Raw genomic sequence first — 23,634 nt, 5'->3', positions numbered from 1 at the left:
AACTTCTTCTTCTTCTTCAATTCTTTTGATCCCTCCCCCGCCTTATGTGGACTTTCCGAAACCAAAAAATGTGTTTCTTCATTTTGAAAAGAAATTCAAAATATCAACTTTCATGTTTGTAACAGCTTCAGTATTTAAGAAAAGGTATCCTCATAAACATACCTCAACTCCTTATTTACTTATTTTCAACCCCACACCCCTTACGTCGATTTTCCGAAAAACTCAAATGAATGTTTATTCAGTTTTAAAGGAGATTCCAAATACCAATTTTCACGTCTTTAACATTTTTAGTTTTTGACATATGAGTATCCTCACACAAATAATTCAACTCATTTTTCAATTCATTCACCCTCCTTAAGAGAATTTTCCGAAGACAAAAGAACATGTGTTTCTTTACTTTCAAAGAAGATTCCAAATACAAATGTCCATGCCTCTAACATCTTCAGTTTTTGAGATATAACTATCGTCATAAAAAGAATTCAACTCCTTTTTCACCCCAGCCCATTATGGTGATTACCCCCCGCCCGTCCAAAATATGCGTGTTTCCTTATTTTTAAAAGAGATACCAAATACAAATATTCACGCGTGTAACATTAAGTTTTTTAAATATAAGTTTCTCCATTAAAAGAATTAAAGTTTTCCCTTCCATTCACCCTCCCCCCCCCCTTAAGTGAATTTCCTGAAAACCATAAATACTGTACTTGTTCCCCCCGCCCGTCCAAAATATGCGTGTTTCCTTATTTTTAAAAGAGATACCAAATACAAATATTCACGCGTGTAACATTAAGTTTTTAAAATATAAGTTTCTCCATTAAAAGAATTAAAGTTTTCCCTTCCATTCACCCTCCCCCCCCCCCCTTAAGTGAATTTCCTGAAAACCATAAATACTGTACTTGTTTCTTTATTTATAAAGGAGCTTCCAAATGCCAGTTATCACGACTGTAATATCTGCAGTTCTGATATATATATATATATATCCTCATAAAAAGGAAATAAACTCCTTTTGCACCGCCCCCGCCCCAATTTGATTACCCCCCAAAAAAGCGTGTTTCTTTATTTTTAAAGGAGATTCCAAATACTAATTTTTACATCTGTAACATCCTTATTGATTGAAATATAAGTATCCTCATACAAAATATTCAACTAATTTTTCAATTAATTCACCAATTTTCCAAAGACAAAAGATTACGTGTTCTTTTACTTTGAAATGAAATTCCAAATACAAATTTTCATGTCTGTAACACCTTCAGTTTTTGAGATCTAAGTATCCTCGTGAAAAGAAATCAACTTCTTTTTTACTCCATTCCCGCTCGTGAAGTCCCCCCCCCCACCAAAAAAAATGCGTGTTTCTTTATTTTTAAAGGAGATTCCAAATACCATTTTCAATGTCTGTACCCTTCCATTTTGATATATAAATCTCTCCAGATAAAGAATTCATTTTTTTTACTTCCTTTCACACTCCCCACTCAAGTGAATTTTCCAAAAACAAACAGTACCCATTTCTTTAATAGAGCTTCCAAATACCAATTATCAGGACTGTTTCATCTTCAGTTTTAGAGATATATGTATCTCGGTCGGTCGGTCCAAGTTATTATTCTTCTTCTTCTTTTTCTACCGCTTATCCCACACCTGTGGGGTCGCGGGTGCGAACTGTGTCGCACATGTGGATTTGGCCCTGTTTTACGGCCGGATGCCCTTCCTGACGCCAACCCTATATGAAGGGATGTAATCACTATTGCGTGTTTCTGTGGTGGTTGGTAGTGTAGTGTGTTGTGTGAATATGAAGAGGAAAGTGTTGGGACAAACACAAACACCCAGTCCCCGGGCTAGAAGAATTAATCAGAGACGATTAAAATCCCCGACCCGGCCGGGAATCGAACCCGGGACCCTCTGAACCGAAGGCCAGTACGCTGACCGTTCAGCCAACGAGTCGGACGGTCCAAGTTATTATATATCTATATATATATAAAGTAGCTTGTCCTGACTGACTGACTGATTCATCATCGCCGAGCCAAAACTACTGGACATAAAGAAATGAAATTTTGGGGATATAATCATATTAAGATGTAGGTGCTCGCTAAGAGAGGATTTTTGGATATTCCGTCGCTAAGGGGGTGAAAAGGGGGGCGAAATTTTAAAATGAGTGTGTTTATATCTCAAAACTTTAAAAGTTTACAGATGTGAAAATTGGTATTTAGAATCTTCTTTAAAAATAAGGAAACACGTATTTTTTTGTTTTCAGACAATCCCAATAGGAGGGGTGAAAAAGGGTGAAAAAGGGGTTGAATGCCTAATCAGGATACCGGTGCTTATATCTCAGAAACTGAAGATATTACAGACCTGAAAATTGGTACTTTTGATCTCTCTTAAAAATAAAGAAACACGTATTTTTTTGTTTTTGGAAAGTCCAATTAATGGGAGGGTGAAAAGGGGGTGAATTTTTAAAATGAGTGAATTTATATCTCCAAACTTTTAAAGTTTGCAGATGTAAAAATTGGTATTTAGAATCTTCATTAAAAATAAAGAAACACGCATTTTTTTGTTTTCGGAAAATCACAATAGGAATCGTGAAAAGGGGTGAAAAATTGGTTGAATGCCTTTAATGAGGCTACTTATATCTCAGAACCTGAAGATATTACAGACCTGAAAATTGGTATTTGGGATCTATTTTAAAAATAAAGAAACATGTATTTTTTTGTTTTTGGAAAATACAATTAATGGGGGGGTGAAAAGGGGGTGATTTTTTAAAATGAGTGTATCTATATCTCAAGACTTTTAAAGTGTATGGATATAAAAATTGGTATTTAGAATCTCCTTTAAAAATAAAGAAACATGTATTCTTTTGTTTTCGGAAAATCCCAATAGGAAGGGTGTAAAAGGGTGAATAATGGGTTGAATGCCTTTAATGAGGCTACTTATATATCAGAACCTGAAGATATTACAGACCTGAAAATTGGTATTTGGGATCTACTTTAAAAGTAAAGAAACACGTATTCTTTCGTTTTTGGAAAATCCAAATAATGGGGGGTGAAAACGGGGGGGTGAATTTTTTAAAATGAGTGTGTCTACATCTTAAAACTTTAAAATTTACAGATGTAAAAATTGGTAGTTAGAATCTCCTCTAAAAATAAAGGAACACGTATTTTTTGTTTCCTGTAAATCCCAGGAAGAGGGTGAAAAATGGGTTGATGCCTTTAATGAGGATACTTATATTTCAGAACCTGAAGATATTACAGAACTAAAAATTTGTATATGGGACCTCCTTTAAAAATAAAGAAACATGTATTTTTTAGTTTTTTGGAAAATCCAATTAATGGCGGTTAAACAGGAGTGACAAATTGGGGTGAATTTTTTGAAAGACTATATCTACAGAATATCTTGGAAACGTAAAATGTTACAGACGTAAAAGGTGGGTGTTTGGAATCTCCTGTAAATGTAAAGAAACATATGTGATTTGTTTTTGGAAACTCCACTTAAGGGGAACTCAAAAGGGGTGAAATTTTAAAATCAGAATTTTTACAGTATATCTAAAAAAAACTTAACATATTACAGAAGTTAAAAATAGTATTTTTTTTCTCTATTAAACATAACGAATCGTGTATTTTTAGTTTTCAGAAATACCACTTGGCTGGTGGGGGGTGGGTAAAAGTGACTGAAAATGGTGTTGACTTCTTTTAATTAGGCTACTGATATCTCAAAAATGAAGATGTTACAGACATGAAATTTGATATTTGCAATCTGCTTTAAAAGTAAAGAAAGACGTATTCTCGGAAAATCCAATAAAGGGGAGGGGGGGGGGGTGCAAGAATTGAAAATTTAATTGACTTGATTGTATGAGAATTCATACATCTAATAAAAACTAAAGTTGTTACAGACGTGAAAATTCGTATTTAGATCACGTTTAAAAACAAAGAAAAACGCGTTTTGGTGGGGAAACCATCTTGGAGGGTGGGAGTGTAAAGGAGTTGAATTCCTTTCATGGGGACACATAAATCAAAACTGAAGAAGTTAGAGTCATGATAATTGGTATTTAGAAGATCATTTACTATTAAAGAAACAAGTATTTTTTGCGGGAAAATTCACTTGGGGGGGGGGGGGGAAGAGTAGTGTGAAATGAAGTGAAAATGTAAATAATTTTTATGGGGATACTTATATCTCAAAACTGAAGGCAATAGACGTGAACATTGGTGTTTGGAATCTCCTTTAAACATAAAGAAACAAGCCTTCTTTTAATTTTTTTTTGGGGGGGGGGGGGTGCGGGGGTGGCGGTAAATAAACTTAATGGCGGTGGGGTGTAGAAGGAGGTTGAGACCAATTGATTTTACTGTTCTTAATGTACTTATAAGTATCCTCCGTTGCTCAGGCGGCAGCGCGCCAGCCTCTCACAGCTGGATTCCGTGGTTCAAATCCCGGTCACTCCATGTGACATTCTTGCTGGAAAAACCGGAGGCGGGACCGGTTTTTCTCCGGATACTCCGGTTTTCCCTGTCATCAGCCACTCCAGCAACACATAATAGTAATAATAATAATAATAATAATAATAATAATAATAATAATAATGTTCCGGACTGTCGTCAAATGTGCGGACCGCGCTGGAAACGGCTCCTGGACGAGTAATGACTAAGAATGCAGTCCGGCCGCGGGTTCAGTGCCGCCAAAGCACCCAATATGACACCGCGCCGGATCTCCTGAAGGATTTTATACATATTAAAATTATTATAGGAAAAGATGGCAAAGATTTACGGACTCAACTGACCGGGAGGAATATCTGAGCCTAGCCCGGGAAGTACGAAATCGATTGCTGGAAAGGAAGATTGAAAAATGGGAGGAAACGTGCCGTAATCTAATAGAAAACGAGTCAGATCGGGAATTTTGGTGGATTCTCGCAGAAATCGAGGCAGATCGCGAATTTCGGTGGATTATATATCTAAAACAATAAGCATTCAATTATAAATTTCAGTATAATACCGTAGCGAAGCACGGGTATCTTGCTAGTATATCTATATATATAAAATAACTTGTCCTGACTGACTGACTGACTGACTGATTCATCATCGCCGAGCCAAAACTACTGGACATAAAGAAATGAAATTTTGGGGATAAATTCATATTAAGGTGTAGGTGCTCGCTAAGAGAGGATTTTAGGATATTCCTTTGCTAAAGGGGTGAAAAGGGGGGTGAAATTTTAAAATGAGTGTATCTATATCTCAAAACTTTAAAAGTTTACAGATGTAAAAATTGGTATTTAGAATCTTCTTTAAAAACAAGGAAACACGTATTTTTTTGTTTTCAGAAAATCCCAATAGGAGGGGTGAAAAGGGTGAAAATGGGGAAAAATGGGTTGAATGCCTTTAATCATGATACCGGTACTTATATCTCAGAAACTGAAGGTATTACAGACCTGAAAATTGGTACTTTTGATCTCTTTTAAAAATAAAGAAACACGTATTTTTTGTTTTTGGAAAATCCAATTAATGGGAGGGTTAAAAGGGGGTTAATTTTTAAAATGAGTGAATCTATATCTCCAAACCTTTAAAGTTTGCAGATGTAAAAATTGGTATTTAGAATCTTCATTAAAAATAAAGAAACACGTATTTTTTTGTTTTCGGAAAATCGCAATAGGAGGAGTGTACAGGGGTGAAAAAGGGGTTGAATACCTTTAATAAGGCTACTTATATCTCAGAAACTGAAGATATTACAGACCTGAAAATTGGTATTTAGAATCTCCTTTAAAAATAAAGAAACACGTATATCGTATATTTTGTTTTCGGAAAATCCTAATAGGAAGGGTGGAAAAGTTGGATAAATGGGTCCAATGCCTTTCATGAGTCTACTTATATTTCAGAACCTGAAGATATTACAGACCTGAAAATTGGTGTTTGCGATCTCCTTTAAAAATAAAGAAACGCGTATTTTTTTGTTTTTGGAAAATCCAATTAATGGGGGGGTGGGGTGAAAAGGGGGTGATTTTTTAAAATGTGTATCTATATCTCAAAACTTTAAAATTTACAGATGTAAAAATTGGTAGTTAGCATCTCCTCTAAAAATAAAGGAACACGTATATTTTTGTTTCCTGTAAATCCCAATAGGAGGGGTGTAAAAGAGTGAAAAATTGGTTAAATGCCTTTAATGAGGATACTTATATTTCAGAACCTGAAGATATTACAGACCCGAAATTTGGTATTTGGGATCTACTTTAAAAGTAAAGAAACACGTATTTTTTCGTTTTTGGGAAATCCAAACATTGGGGGGTGAACAGGGGGGGTGAATTTTTTAAAATGAGTGTGTCTACATCTTAAAACTTTAAAATTTACAGATGTAAAAATTGGTATTAAAATCTCCTTTAAAAATAAAGAAACACGTATTCTTTTGTTTTCGGAAAATCCCAATAGGAAGTGTGTAAAAGGGTGAATAATGGGTTGAATGCCTTTAATGATGCTACTTATATTTCAGAACCTGAAGATATTACAGACCTGAAAATTGGTATTTGGGATCTACTTTAAAAGTAAAGAAACGCGTATTTTTTCGTTTTTGGAAAATCCAAATATTGGGGGGTGAATTTTTTAAAATGAGTGTGTCTACATATTCAAACTTTAAAATTTACAGATGTAAAAATTGGTAGTTAGAATCTCCTCTAAAAATAATGGAACACGTATATTTTTGTTTCCTGTAAATCCCAATAGGAGGGGTGTAAAAGGTTGAAAAATGGGTTAATGCCTTTAATGAGAATACATATATCTCAGAAACGAAAAGATATTACAGAACTGAACATTTGTATATGGGATCTCCTTTAAAAACCAAGAAACACGTATTTTTTAGATTTTGGAAAATCCAATTAATGGCGGTTAAACAGGAGTAACAAATTGTGGTGAATTTTTTGAAAGACTATATCTACAGAATATCTTGGAAACGTAAAATGTTACAGACGTAAAAAGTGGGTGTTTGGAATCTCCTGTAAATGTAAAGAAACAAAGGTGATTTGTTTTTGGAAACTCCACTTAAGGGGAACTCAAAAGTGGTGAAATTTTAAAATCAGAATTTTTACAATATATCTAAAAAAACTTAACATGTTACAGAAGTGAAAAATGGTATTTTTTTTCTCTATTAAACATAAAGAAACGTGTTTTTTTAGTTTTCGGAAATACCACTTGGGTGGAGGGGGGGGGGGTAAAAGTGACTGAAAATGGTGTTGAATTCTTTTAGTTAGGCTACTGATATCTCAAAAATGAAGATGTTACAGACGTGAAATTTGATATTTGCAATCTGCTTTAAAAGTAAAACACGTATTCTCGGAAAATCCAATGAAAGGGGGGGGGATGAAAGAATTGAAAAATTAATTGACTTAATTGTATGAGAATACATACATCTAATAAAAACTAAAGTTGTTACAGACGTGAAAATTCGTATTTGGATCTCCTTTAAAAACAATGAAAAACGCGTTTTGGGGGTGGGGGAACCATCTTGGAGTTCGGGAGTGTAAAGGAGTTGAATTCCTTTCATGAGGACACATAAATAAAAAACTGAAGAAGTTAGAGTCGTGATAATTGGTATTTAGATGATCCTTTATTATTAAAGAAACAAGTATTTTTTGCGGGAAAATTCACTTAGGGTGGGTGGAGTAGTGTGAAATGAAGTGAAAAAAGTAAATTATTTTTATGGGGATACTTATATCTCAAAACTGAAGGTAATAGACGTGAACATTGGTGTTTGGAATATCCTTTAAACATAAAGAAACAAGCCTTCTTTTAATTTTTTTGGGAGGGGGTGGCGGTAAATAAACTTAACAGCGGTGGGGTGTAGAAGGAGGTGAGACCAATTGATTTTACTGTTCTTAATGTACTTATAAGGATCCTCTGTTGCTCAGGCGGCAGCGCGCAGGCCTCTCACAGCTGGGTTCCGTGGTTCAAATCCCGGTCACTCCATGTGACATTCGTGCTGGACAAAACGGAGGCGGGACAGATTTTTCTCCGGATACTCCGGTTTTCCCTGTCATCATCCACTCCAGCAACACATAATAATAATAATAATAATAATAATAATAATAATAATGTTCCGGACCGTCGTCAAATGTGCGGACTGCGCTGGAAACGGCTCCTGGACGGGTAATGACTAAGAATGCAGTCCGAGCGCGGGTTCAGTGCCGCCAAGGCACCCAATATGACACCACGCCGGATATCCTGAAGGGTTTTATCCATATTAAAAATAATCATAGGAGAAGATTGCAAAGATTTACGGACCCAGCTGACCGGGAGGAATACCTGAGCCTAGCCCGGGAAGTACGAAATCGATTGCTGGAAATGAAGATTGAAAAATGGGAGGAAACGTGCCGTAATCTAATAGAAAACGAGTCAGATCGCAAATTTCGGCGGATTATATATCTAAAACAATAAGCATTCAATTATAAATTTCAGTATAATAACGTAGCGAAGCATGGGTATCTTGCTAGTATATTTATATATATGATAGGGCTATAAGCAGGTGTTAAATTGAACTGAAATGACATTGCAATTTGTAAAAGGAGTAGGTAGTGTTATTCCATTCCATAGAAAAGTGAGCAGATCTATTGTTCCCTAAAAATGTTACTGGTACTGTATTTTGGTTAAGTATTGAAAGACGAATTTACTAACAGTTAACTTAACAGCAAGTAATACTAATTAAAAAAAGCAACATTAAATATGAAAACAGGTAAGGAAAGAAGAACGTGGTGTGGGTTACTGAAGCCATCTCCTAGTTCGTGAACCATGGGCAACGACTGAGGCCTGTTAAGCGATCCTGAGAGTTAGTGTAACCGCAGGTTTCGAGCGTGTACATAATAATAATAATAATAGAAATAACCAGTAATAATTAATATAATAATACTTGTAGTGAATACGATAATACTTAATAATATGAATAAGGAGGTAGAAATATGACGCAGTGGCGGAGAATTCATATAAACCAAATACAGGGAACACTTACAGGCCTAAAAATGACAACTAAGACAGGATGTGAAAGCTGCGGGAAGCCCTTATCGAGGTCCATGGGAACGTATGACGTTATGGGGGAGAAAAGACTTGCACGAAACACCCTCTAGCTCAACTATATTAAAAATGACAAAATTTTACAAATACAGTTCCACGACACGGAAACAAGACATACTTAAGTAACTTAACATACAATTTGATTTAACAAAGAAGGTGATGCTACATTAAAGGTATAGTTAACATACAATTTGATTTAACAAAGAAGGTGATGCTACATTAAAGGTATAGTTTAAAGCGAAAGTATTTAATGGATGAAAGAATTGAAAGTATGGCAATTGGAACCTAGGGTAAACTCGGACTCATCAAATTAACCTTTTAAGATGACATTAAGCGAAGAAATAATGGAACACAAAAGGAATTAAACTAAATGAAACGAAACCGGAAAACATTGAGAATAACATTGCAAAAACACTGAAATAACACTTACTTCGGAAAGGCAGGAGCTCCCGAGGGCAGAAACCCTCGAGCGCGAACGCTCACTTGGGCGGTCGGATGGAAAATGACGCCGAGCACACGCATCATTTTTCGAAGCCGGCCACAAGGCCGGAAATGGCCCGATTACAATCAACCAATAAGATCAAACTTACCCTAGATTCCTGGACCTTTTTGCCAATAGGAAATCTCGTTACCATATATGGTAATTTTAACATCGTTAGCAATTGCACAAGTTCTGGAACATTACGATTACAACACCCAAAATTTCATCATAGGAAACCACACGTGTGGTACAGGTACAGGATGCTCCAAAATAAATTACCTTACAAATTTTACATCAGATTACATAAAAACTACATTTAAAAAAAATCACTTCAAAATACTTCTGCATGTTGCAATGTTCATACAGTTCAATGTTTCTTGATGTTTCCATATTTTAAAAAAATTTACAAACATATTTCAGTTACACAAAACTTTAGAAATATAAATTTTAAACACACTGTAGTTCCAATTCTCCGTCCCACCAACCGGTGACAGTTAGGATACCAGTTGGTATGGAATGAGAGTTAGCATCTCGGACATATTCTGAGTCATGACCCTCCTTGTGCTCAGGCGGTTAGGACTATACAATCCATCGATGGTCTCTAACCCATTAGAGGAGAGATCATCACTGGGGCTATGTGTAAGTAAGGGTAGCATCCTGATTCACAGAATTTTCACTGAGCATACTCAAAATGTTATATTCAAGCCTCGGATCTAAGGGAATAACAGAGACCCACTCTCATTTGACAGGCGAGGGACTCCTTGGAAACAACTTGGCGGACGAAATGGAATTTGATGGGGAGCTATCAATATTAATGGGGCGTTTGGAAGAAAGAAAGTAGAACTGACTAAGTCAGCAAAAAGGATGCATCTGGATGTGTTAGGAGTTAATAATATTTGGGTACAGGGAGGTAATGAGGAAAAGATAAGAGATTATAAAGTGTACTTGATGGGTGTTAAAAAGGGGAGGGCAGAGTGTGGGGTAGGACTGTTCATCAAGAATACTACTGTTCACAGCATAGTTTCTGTTAGGCACTTAAATGAGCGAATGATGTAGGTACATTTGGCAGTTGGAGGAATTAGGACAAGAATTGTCTAAGTGTATTCACCATGTGAGGGTGCAGATGAGGATGAAGTTGACAAGTTTTAAGAAGCACTGAGTGATATAATAGTCAGGGTCAACAACAAGAATATGATAGTGTTAATGGACAATTTCAATGCAAGTGTTGGAAAATGAACTGAAGAATACAAAAGGGTGATTGGTAAATATGGGGAAGATATGAAAGTTAATAGGAATGGACTTTGCTGGACTTCTGCGCTAGCACTAATATGGGTTTAGCAGTTATGAATAAATTCTTCAAGCATAAGGCTATTCTCTGTTATACATGGGAGGGTAGGGGTACCAGATCCATAATAGACTATATGTTAACCAACTTTGAATTCTGGTAATCTGTTAGGAATGTGTGGGTTTTCCAGGGAATTTTTCAATGATGCACACTACTATCTGACATGTAGAGAACTAAGTAGGTATCTATAGGCCTAGGATAGAGAAAATTAAATCTATCTGCAGATGACTAAGGGTAGAAAATCTCCAGGATGAGGAAATTAGACACAAGTACGTGGATATGATTAGTGAAAAGTTCCAAACAACAGACAGTAAGCAGGTTCAGGATATAAAAAGAGAATGGGAGGCATACAGTGATGCTGTGGCAGAAACAGCAAGGGAATGCCTATGAACAAGTATGTAAAAATGGGAAAAAATGAACTTCTTGGTGGAATGAAAAAGTGAGGGTAGCTCACATAAAAAGAAGGCATATCAGAAATGGCTCCGAACAAGGACTTACGCAAACAGGGAATTGTACATAGATGAAAGAAACAAAGCAAAACAAATAGTTTTTGAATCCAAGAAGTAGTCATGGGAAGATTTTTGTATAACCTGGAAAGGCTAGGTCACAGGTGTCAAACCTTGCCCACCATAAGGGCAGTGCCTGTGCTCGATATACCTGTGCACGCGAACACAAGTCTCTTCCGCTCGGTCGGCTTGTACTTCCCCACATTACTGACTCAGGCTGTATACACTTATTGATCATAGGCTCCAGTTACCTGTTTCGGTCTACACATAATGGTTACATAAGCTGTTGCATAAGGATTGATACAGTAATTTGTTAGTGTGTTTTTGTATTTGTGTTATCAACACAGTTGCTTGAAGATATGCTACATTTATCATAGCCTAGTCTCTTTATTTTAAATTTATAAAAAACAAAATTGGAAAATAAGTTATACACTTCCTGACACAAAAAGCGGTCATCGTATCCAAGTACAAGCACAACTGAAAGGAAAGAGCACATTTTCAATGACATTCCTTTGCTATTTAATACATGAAGATTTACCCACACTTCAATCAGTCACCACTGACCTGCATTTTGGGTCTTTGCCCAGGTAGCAGATTCTCTATCAGTCATTTAATTTTTCTTATGTTATTTCAAATAAATTGAAATTTTATCAAACATTTCTCTTGGTAAATTATTACAATCACTAATTCCTCTCCCTAAAACCAAATATTTTCCCCAATTTGTTCTCTAAGATACTAACTACATTTTTGTAATATGAACTTTCCTACTTTTAAAAATAATATTCAAGTTTCTTCACCTGCTAATGCCTTTCCATGCCATTGGTCCACTGATAGCTCAGAACAAACCCTTAGTCTTCCCAGCCCAAACCCATACAACTTTTTTGTAACACTACTCTTTTGTTGTAAATCACCCAGGTATCAAGTAATCCTAATGTGGGTCCTACACACTGGAACCATATTCTAAATGGGGTCTTATCAGAGACTTACACATCCTCTCCTTCCCATCCTCACTGGTAATTAGAAGTAGGGGGGAGGGGGGCAAAATATTTACAGACAACAAAAAGTACCCAGATTTGCTGTGGTGGGGATGGGGGTTTATACAGGTATATATATCAAAACCTTTAAAATAAAGCTACAAAATTGTAAGTTTTCTGATGCTCTATGTGCAACTTTCGACAGAGAGGTAAAGGCTGACAGTTTACCCACTTAAGTGCAGTAATAATAGTTTCTTGAGATTTTGATTCGACACCATACAATAAAACTTTCATCAAAGGGCAGTATTACACATATATTACAATTAAATAGACTTCCGGCGTGATTATATAATTAAAAGTCATTTAGTATTTGACTACACACTAAGAAACTAACAGGTACTAAAGAGACTGCCTGACTGACGAATGTGTGCGGCAAGCGGGTGAATCATACCTCGGTGTCCATGACCTTGACAGACAATACGTACCCCTGCCAACCTTCCTCACAGCGCATGTTATACGCTGCTGCGCGAGTCTTCGCTTCTTGCTGTGGTGCTATGCACATCAGTTAGCTGCGATGAACGATGTTTTGTGCGTATTTCTGCTAATAATTTTGTTAATATTTAAAGAAATAAAACAAAATAATTACCTGATAAGACAACAGAACTTATACAATTTTTTTTTTTTTTTAAATAGTTTGTATAATTCCTAGTTTTCTCCACAAAGTGGGAGGTGGAGGCAACTGCCCCCCTCCCCCTTCTCCCTCCCCCACCTAATCACTGCTACTGTTTACTAGAACCCCCTAAATACTCTCATCTGTAACCTTTATTTACAATCCCATTTATGTGATTACCCCACTGAAAATCTTTCCTTATATTAACACATAGGTATTTACAGAAATCTGATCTTTTGAAGAATAAAGGTATCGGTGAAAGAAAGAGAAGGGTTACGAAGTGCTGAAAAATGAAAAGCACCCTGTGACTTGCAATCCTAATACCACCAGGATTGGAAGAGAAAAAATATTGACCAAGGGGGGTTAGATAGAAAATATGAAAGTTAGGAGCAAGCACAAGTAAGAGCAAGCAATCCCAGTCTCATTTAAAGGACCCATAGTTGCCAATCCATGCTCCCAAATCACCTTCTATGACAGACTGTGGATGTATTTGACCATCCCCACCCACAGGGGAAACTTCTTTGTTTTTAGAACAAGTTTGAATAATAACATAATCATAATAATTTAAGGATGCAATTTCTGTCATTTATAAAGAGAAACATTTTATACCTAGAATCATTCATGAGGCGATAGAAATTGCTAAACACCTGAATAATTTTAACAAAGGTGATGGCTTTATATTGAGTAGATCATGGCTATCCTCCATAGTTAACTCGTCAACATTTTTCTCCTTGACTCTGGATGCCCTGGAATGAACTATATTTCTAACAGGGTCTCTCTATCTTGAGTCTGGTTACTAGGGAGTGACAGTTGCCAATACATTATTTGTTATTGCTCTGAAGATGATCCTGTTCACAGGATTGAAATGATTATTAACATTACACGACCTAATATCCCCATATTAAGTATTATTATGTCATTTAGTGGTCATGAAAGTCTATGTATTAAGTTAAATGATAACATTTGCTACAAATTGCCCTATTATTATTTATCATTTAGTGTATGGCTAACACATCACATTACATATAAATACAGCAGTAATACACAATATTTACAATTTGAAGTATTTACAGGTTCAGGTTATTTACATAGTCAACACACAAAGGTGAGAGCAGAAAAATGTCTCTAGGGTTTCCCTACTACACTACTTGTCAATTTTCCAATACAATGGAACTACAAAAGTTTATTAGCAATTGTAGCAGCAACTGGCAAGTTCTCGAACATTTCAATTGTGACACAAAAGTTTTCATCAGTGGAAACTGCACATGCGGTATAGGCTTGCTCAAAAATAAAGACCCTTTTAAATTTTTCAAACACATTTCAAAATTACAATTCTTGATGTACAGAATATAAAATGATAATACAAATTTTGTTCAGTAATTCTTCTTCTTCATACCCATCAGTTACAATAATTTAAAAAAATAACTTTCAATATATTCTTCAGTAATGTCTTTGTCGAGAGTCCAAAAAACCTTATTCTAATGAACAGTTTCTAATTCACATAAATTCTTGAAACAAATTTTACAATCTCAAAATGACGGTTCCTTTGTCCTTAGTATCTTTTCTTGATGACCGTTCACCCACAGGACACAGCAATATTAGAAATACTGTATTTTATTACAAAAGGCCACAGCACAGGATGAGGTAAACAAAGCTTGACATTGATTCTTCTGTACAAGAGTTTTTGTGTCAGAAAGTGTACCTTATAATACGAAAAACAAAAAGCAGTAAGTTAAATTTAATGTTATAGAGAACACTTGAATAAAATGTGCAAAGCAGATTTGTTTTTTATTTTTTTGGAAAGCAGTAAATTAGTTCATAATGACTAGCAGAAATCATATGATTTGTTCAAATTGGAAGAGTTACAAGTTCATTTAAGCTTCCTATACAACAAGATATAATTATAGTTTCAAGTTAAAATAACCTTTATTAATAACATCTAACTTTTTTTTTTTTTTCAGGTATGGTGGCCCAGACTCTTACCAAGTTACTCAACGTTTCAATGTGGACTGGAGTACATACCTTACTGTAAATAAGAGCATCATATATGCAGCTATAGATGGCCGAGGTTCAGGACTGAAAGGAAATAGAATGCTGTTCGCTGGCTATCGACGACTTGGCTCAGTGGAAATTGATGATCAAGTAAATGTGACAAGGTAAAAGGACAGCTGAACGTCTTTTAACTTATGTACCAAATCTACAGCAGCTGTAGCTAATTTATTTCTCAATTTTCCAATTTGTAGTTTGTATGCTAAATGTAGACGGTCTAAATTGAAGGTAATAGAAATGAATAAACTTCTCAGAAGATACAGTGAGGCAGAATGAAGATACTAGATCTCTTCTTAAACCCAGTCTACCCCTCAAACATGTTGAATAGATCAATACTGCAGAATTATATTTGCTGCGTGAAGTGGCCGCACCTGTTAACACACTAAGCCTATGGAGCCAAGTTCTACATTCGGGAAATGGTGAGTTCAATCAAGGCCAACTATATAGACAGGCCATAAGGCTCCCCCTCCACTTCGGGCGCTGTGTCACACAAGTGGCTGGCCGCTTCACTTCTTGCCAGTGACTGATCTGAACCTTGCAGCAGTGAGGCTATCAATGGCGTTGAATGATTTAAACATGTGTGAACATTGTGAATTATGCCCACATTGTGTGGTGTACCTGGTTGTAGAAGCAACTGTAGATCAAAACAGCCTAATATTTCAGTGTTTAAATTTCCTATTGACTTGGTTCAGAAACAAAAGTGGATTTTAGCCATCCATCAAACTGAATTTGTCCTTTCAGCAAGCTCAGTTGTGTGCATAAAACACTTCATCGAATGTTTCGTAATTAGGGAGGATTCTGTTAAGAAACCTCATGGGTCTATTTTAACTGTAAAACATAACCATTTAAAACTCTCAAATAATGTTATTCCTACTAAGTTTGAAAATGTGCCTGCCAATCTGTCTAAAAATTGTCCAACACCAAGCAAAGATTCCTATTCAAAGACAAGAATAAATTGAAAAACAGGAAGGAAGAAAGAAAGAAAGAAAGAAAGAAAGAAAGAAAGAAAGAAAGCTGAGGAAGAAGATGACAGGATCAAGGACTTTGATGACTTTAAGGATAATTTCAGTATTAAATGCAAATTAGATTTTGACAAAGTTTGTGTCAATTTTGACAGCCAAAGTCTCTGTTTTTCAAAATTTATATGACTGAGAAAAATATTCTGAAAATTGGCTCTTGATTTTAAAGCTATAAAACATGATATTTTCATGAATGATAACCCTGATATACATGCATTAGGTGATGAGGGCAAGATATTAAAATGATCAAATTTGAAAAGTATATATAACTTCCTGTTTAGTCCTGCTTGTGACTCAAAAGTGACTCTCTGTGAAAAAATAGAAATTGTGAAAAAAATAATCGATGAGATTGAAAATGAAGTTGATGACTGTATCATTACTGATAAATTAGAATTTTACAAGAAACAATTAAATTTATCCTTTGCAAAGAAAATGTCTTACTCCTGTATACTATGTTTCAATATTTTTTGCATTTCCTAGGGTGCATAGGAAGATAAGACAGTCAACGTTCCTTACAATGCCTCACCCTGTGTATTTACAGTCTTTTGCTGCAAAACTAGGCACGGGAAATTCAGGTATAGATGATTCACATTGGAATTACTTGAAAAGGAAACTAAAATTGTTAAATGAACTTGATGTTGGATAAAGTCTATGTGAAACCTGAGCTTAACTATAAAGGAGGAAAGGTAGAAAGAGTTGTTTTTATAGTAAAAGTGGAGAAAATAACACTACATTAGCTATAACTGTAGAAACATTTATGTTGTCATCCATTCTTTTAAAAAATAAAAATGTTGTTGGTTTGTTTCCATGTAAGAACCTAACATCACATTTCTTAGAAGAACTAACTTTGCAATTCCTTAAAGTATTAACAGATATAGGTTATAAGGTAGTATGCATAATTGCTGATAATAACAGTGTTAATAGAAAAATGTTTGAAAAGCTGTGCAAAAGCAATTTACAAACCACTTTTCAAAACCCATTTGATGGAATACAAAAGATTTTTGTGATGTTTGATACTGTTCATGTATTTAAAAGCTTAAGAAATAACTAGCTTAATCAAGCTGATAACTTACAAACTTTCGTGTTCCCTGACTTTGACTACCCTGAGGCAGATAAAAAATGTTTTGCTAGTGTTGGTCAACTTAAACAGCTGTACAGAGGAGAATAATGTAGTTAAACTTGCTCCTGCCCTGAACCAAAAAGTTTTGTACCCAACCTCTTTTGAGCAACAAAATGTAAACCTTTGTTCTAAGCTGTTCCATGAGAAAAATGTCCCCGCTTTAAAACACTTTGATAAAATAAAAAATACAAATGATTTTAAAAGCACAGTTGTAATTTTAGAAATAATTCTTCAGTGGTAGAAGATTGTTAATGTTAAGCCTGCTTTCAAAGGTGATAGATTTAACGACCCTCATTGTAACGCAATATTTTCGATTCATGACAACAATGTTTTATTTCTGTGCATGTTTTTAACATGGTTAATTAGGTGGGATAATCTGTCCGTTCAAAGGGAGATCACACAAGAAACAGGGAGTCGTCATGGAAAACTTACTAATGAAACTCAAACAGCCTTAGTTCACACTATAAAAATTATTTTGGAGTTAATAAATATCTTGAAAACAAGTTTATCATTCAAGTATGTATTGTTAGGGAAATTTCAAACTGATGAATTAGAAGCTAGATTTGGGCAGTACAGGGAAATGACTGGTGCCTGCTACCATATTTCAGTGAAACATATCCTTGAGTCAGAACAAAAATTAAAAGCCCTAACGGTAATAAATGCATACTCTGCTAAACACGCAGCCATCTCTGTTAGTGATGATATTTCATTGAGTAAATATGTGGATTGCAAGAGTTCAGATTATAAAAGCTTTAAACCTACAGACATATCACATTTTGAAGATGTCGTAGATGAGTTAAATGATGTTATAATGTCTGAAACATTTTGTTAGGTCTTGTTTATAATGGTGGATATATTTGTAAAATAATTATAAAAATTGTACATGTATAAGTTATCAAGATGTTTTATTTTTAAATAATGATAATGTAACATCAGATGTGTTGAAATCAGAGGACAATTATTATTTCAATATAATCGACAGGGGAGCTTTGAAATATCCACCAGATTTTATTGTTAACATTTTGATTACACAATTTAAATTATTTGGTAAACTTATAAGTGATCAATTTGAATTGATATTTTTACATGGGGATTCTCAGAGAAACATTCTGATTTTGCTTGGCAACAATGTTCTGGAAAATGAAAACATCATGTTTGAAACATGCAGTGATTGTAGTAGTAGTTTTAAAGATTTTGTTGACAAATGTATATACATATTGAATAACTATAGAAAAGTTATTTCAGACAAACTCATGACTAAGAAGAAGAAATCCTCAAGTAAGGATACCCATAAACTGGCAAAGAAAAGAAAAATTGATAAACTGAAACCTTGGAAATTGTTAGATAAGTTTTAAGCTGAAGCCTAATTTCTAAGAAAGATTCCAGACTATTGTTGTGAATTGCTATCATGTATTTGTCTAGTAACATTACAACTATTTTTATACAACTACTACAACAACAACAACAACAACATTACAACTTTTTTTTTTTACATGAAACTATGTTCCGTTACAAATGACAAATGTCAGTTTAATTTTTTATGTAAAGAAATGTACATATACTGCCCTGCCAGTCACCCCCCCCCCCCTCCCGCATAAAACTCATGTATTACACAAACCTAAATAAAACCACAATTGAAGGCATGTTCAATTATATCATTAAGATTCAATGAATGAACATTATCATGGTGACAGTGAGAGCGGGCCGTACACTGCCATGCTGAATGTGGGCCACTTTTGTGACACGTCATGGTCTGAGCCTTTGGCCTGTCTATCTAATGTGGCCTTGGTTCGAACCCCACTGTCGGCTGTCCTAAAAATGGTTTTCTGTGGTTTCCCATTTTTACTCCCAGGCAAATGCCAGGACAATTCCTATTCATGCAGCTTGGCCAATTCCTTTCACCTGCTTACCCAATTTTGTTCACCATCATTTTACAGGATGATCCAAAAGTCTGTTAACATTTGATGAAGTAATACTTTATGGAATACTGGAGGTAGAGAGGTAATAATTGACACACATGATTGGCATGAGATGGGGTTTTATTGACACCAAAATAAAGTACACACACACACACACACATTTAAATCTAAGAATTTCATTTTTGTCCGTATTCAACTGAGAATGGAAGATAGGAAACTTAAAAGGGTCCACCTTTTCAATACAAATAAATGTTATAGTTATTTACAACATATATTTACACTTGGAACTAGTTTCGATGCTGTTTGGCATCATCTTCAGCCAAAATGTGGGAAATAGGCTAGCATGTAGACATTTATATTACATAAGGTGTTACATTAGTGTGATTAAATGAGAGAACATGAAGACGCGATGACCACTTTGAAACTGACATTGTACTTCGCGTCTTCATGTTCTCTCATTTAATCACACTAATGTGACACCTTGTGAAATATAAATGTCTACATGCTAGCCTATTTCCCACATTTTGGCTGAAGATGACGCCAAACAGCGTCGAAACTAGTTCCAAGTGTAAATATATGTTGTAAATAACTATAACATTTATTTGTATTGAAAAGGTGGACCCTTTTAAGTTTCCTATCTTACATACATACATACATAATGCCTAAGTATAGTCGTCCGACTCCTTGGCTAAATGGTCACCAAAGCAGCCTTCAATTTAGGGGGTCGTAGGCTCAATTACTGATTGGGTTGAGGGTTTTAGCCATGTCTGGTTAATTCCTCTGGTCTGGAAACTGGAAATTTATCTTAATACTGTATTGTACATTTTTTCATATACATATAACACACCACATGACCAGCCACCACAGGGCTATGCAGTAGTGGATACATCCTTTGTCATTGGTTTGGCATCAGAAGGCACATCTGACTGAAAAACTAAACAAATTCCACAAGTAATGCTAACCACAAGTAACTGAGGAAAGATCAGGAAAAAGAATGAAAAAGAGAAAAGAAGACTGCAGAATTACCGTATTTCTCCAAATGCAAGATGACCCCCCACTTTTTCCTTCAAAAAAATTAAATTAGGCTTAAAAAGTGCTTTGTAAAATCATATGAATGCCTTTCTTGCACAGTACGCTTTTTAGATTATTTTTTCTTCATGCCAACGCCGAACGTTAGCTTTAGTTATGCCGTATTTTTTTGTGGCTGCACAATTATTCTTTATTTCCGCAGGTTTAATAACTAGCAGTGGGTTTTCATGGTAGTTGCTAGTGGTGTTCATTACTGTTAGGTCGAGAATGCAAGACGACCCTTTTTTTTTTTTTTTTCAAATGAGATTCTGAGAAAAAACTGTTGTCTTAGGTTTGGAGAAATACGGTATAATTGTTGCATACCTGTATACAAAGTATTGTTTCAGTGATATTAATAACTTGAATGATTACAAAGCATAATCCAAGTTTGAATAATAATTCTTAATGGAACTTTATAACCTACTTTTCAGATACCTCCAGGATCGCTTTCCATATATTGATAAAACAAGAACAGGCATCTGGGGTTGGAGTTATGGAGGATACAGTACTGCCATGGCCCTGGCTAAGGACACAAAAGGAGTGTTCAAATGTGGAATCTCTGTGGCTCCTGTAACAGACTGGGCTTATTATGGTATGGAATTCTTGAAAATATTATGTGACACATAAAGCTTTTATTTATCCAGGTGTTATGCAAAATCTTAATGGGTAATTTCAACAAAACAAAAACTCATGTTTTACAATTATTATTTTTATAACTGATCTGCATGTAGAGCTGTCAGCCAGATGGCAGATTCCCTAGCAATTGTTTACCTTCTCTTTTCTAATGATTTGAAAGAACTTGGAAATGTGACCAAAAATATGGCTTCCGATTGAGGTAAATAAAATTTAGGAAACTCAATCGTCAAAAATTATCAGTAAGCACAAATTCAGTGCTGACAAACATGGGAAGAATTACATTGACAATTGAGTTTCCTGACTTTTGTTTAGGTACTTCAATTGGAAGCCATATTTTTGGTCTTGCTAGCTCGGGAGGGCATATATAGCAAGTGGAGATGTAATTCTTCCCCAGTTCATCAGCACTGAAGAATGATATAATATCCCAGGTGCCGGTAGACACACGTGGTTTTCCATTCTCCTGCACTAAGGCGAATGCCGGGACAGTTCGTAGTATAGGCCACGGCCGCCTACCCCCTCACCTTCTCTGCACATCTCCATCACCGTAACAAATCGCCCGGCCTGAGAGACGGTGTAACCGTCTAAGAGGCCCGCTTCCCCCTTCAGGGGAGAAATGAAAACATTTCGCAGTAGTAGTAGACACACGTCAGTAGATGCGGAGTGGGTCTTGGCAAATAAGTGGCCACGGCTGGTCTGTGATCCAACAGCTCTGCACTCTGACTGGCCAACCGAGCAGAGGAGGGGGTGGCCATGGCTCTACCTCTGCATTCGGGAGATCGGACAGTGCTGGACCTCACGGCTGGCCCCAACCGTAGGCTGTCTTGAGAATGGTTTGCCGTGGTTTTCCTATCTCCTGCCTTAAGGCGAATGCCAGGTCAGTTCGTAGTATAGACCACAGTTGCCAACCCTCTCAGCTTCTCCGAGCATCTCCTTCACTGTAACAAATCTCCCGGCCTGAGAGACGGCGTCACTGTCTAAGAGGCCCGTTTCCCCCTTCAGGGGAGGAATGAAAACATTTTAGTAGTAGTAGTAGTAGTAGTAGTAGTAGTAGTAGTAGTAGTAGTAGTAGTAGTAGTAGTAGTAGTAGTAGTAGTAGTAGTAGTAGACACATATATGAAGTAACTTACTAGGGAAACGAAAGCTTGTAAGCAGCAGGAGTAGTAGTAGTAATAATAGTAGATGCATATATATATAGTGAATATTATTGTAGTAATTTGCATCATGAATAGCATTAGTGGTAAATCCTAAAGTAAGGCTCTGAGCAAAGTGCAGAATTTTCAGAGAACTGAGGACAATAATAAATAGTTTTCCGTGGTTCTCCATTCTCCTCACTAAGGTGAATGTCAGGACAGTTCCTTTTATAGGCTATGGCCACTCCCCTCTCACCTTTACCACAACACATCTCCTGGCCTGACAAAAGACGTTACCCTCTAGGAAGCTCACCTTACCCTACCAGGGTAAGTAATTTTAGTATATGGTAGTAGTAATAGTAATAATTATTTTAGTTTTGTTGTACACTCACAGATTAGTCTCGGATAAAATGGATCCTTGATTATAAGTATTCTATTTTACAAGTAATAACTCTCATTATTGTTCCGTATTGAAGATGACGTTAGGCATAGATATCAAGGATAATTTAATAAAAAACCACCTATTCAATACTTTCCACGTTTAATGTGATTATTATCTACATGATTTTATGTAGACTTATTTAGGTCAGGTACATGTTTCACCCATTATTTTGGGCATCTTCAGCCTGTATACAACCTTTAGGTCAGGTTTGGGACCTTTTTAACCAATATAAACATACCAATATATACACTATATACAATATATACAAACATTAATGAACCCTTAAGATGGGTAACATAAGTTAATACAGTTAAGTTTTTTTGGCCTAATCTATATAATATGAAAAATGTCCAAAACTAAAATGGATTTTCTTTTTGGTAAAGAGGATTACATATCGGGGTTTATGTGACCCCTATATCACATCATGTTCTTGACGTACCGTGTCTGTTGACATGATGTATCATCAACAATAAGTGGAGATTTGAACTGATTGTTGATTGTAGGTTGGTCAAGATTGAAAATATAAATTTAAATTAAATGTGTTTTAACTTGGCAGTTCTATTCTGGTTAACTTAAAATGTTCAAAATAAAATGAAATGGATCTTCTTTTTTATCATAAGTCTTGAGAAAGGGTGATATTAAAACTGGGGCTTATTTGACCCACGATTTTCATTTTCGTGTTCTTGACTTAACTAATATTTAAATGTGTTGTCATGCACAAGTGGAGATTTAAAAAACCAATTGTTGTAGGTAGACTGGTCAAGAACATTGTGAATGAAACTGTTAGCGTCTTTACTTTGGGTCTCATGTAACGTCAAGGAATTGACAAGAGTACAATATTAAGCTGTTTCATAGTTTTAGGCCACTGCTTAATTGAGAAGGGACATCCTAGACACTTGATACAGTCTTGTATGAATATTGTTCCCGTTGATGTGTTACTTGGTCTTTGGGAGGGATTTTAAGAATATCTGTAATGAAGTAGAAAAGTAATATTGAATTAAAAATTTAGAGCACGCGTTGTGATAAAATAAAAATAAAAATCTCAACGACGTCAATGAAATTAAAAATCCTTTGTACGAATTAACACCTAGATTAATTAATATCGTGAATTCAGATCAAAACAAAATCCCTCAATTATTTAAATCTCCACACTCAAATGCTTCATCCACCATGCCAAAAGTTAAACCCGCCCATATCGCGGTTCTAGAAACTTCCCTCCAGCAATAGCACACATGGCCATAGATCAGCCTACCCC

The 23,634-nt window shown here is 35.6% G+C and overlaps 1 protein-coding gene and 1 long non-coding RNA gene across 2 annotated transcripts in view; one reads left to right on the top strand and one right to left on the bottom strand.

Annotated features, from left to right (window-relative positions):
* The window catches only part of LOC137500402 (uncharacterized), a 66,830-nt gene that overhangs the window by 16,885 nt on the left and 26,311 nt on the right, over nucleotides 1-23,634 (bottom strand). The gene's annotated exons all lie outside the window — the stretch shown is intronic.
* ome (dipeptidyl peptidase 4 omega) overlaps nucleotides 1-23,634 on the top strand; it is a 545,964-nt gene that overhangs the window by 508,740 nt on the left and 13,590 nt on the right. The window contains exons 13-14 of the mRNA XM_068227167.1: nucleotides 14,958-15,152; nucleotides 20,603-20,763. Of these exons, the coding sequence (XP_068083268.1) occupies nucleotides 14,958-15,152; nucleotides 20,603-20,763 (356 nt within the window). The remainder of the gene's footprint in view (nucleotides 1-14,957; nucleotides 15,153-20,602; nucleotides 20,764-23,634) is intronic.

This window comes from Anabrus simplex, chromosome 4 (genome assembly GCF_040414725.1).
Source record: "Anabrus simplex isolate iqAnaSimp1 chromosome 4, ASM4041472v1, whole genome shotgun sequence".
Classification (NCBI taxonomy): Eukaryota; Metazoa; Arthropoda; class Insecta; order Orthoptera; family Tettigoniidae; genus Anabrus; species Anabrus simplex.
Note: the sequence above shows the minus strand (reverse complement) of the source record. Positions and strands in the feature narration are given on the sequence as shown.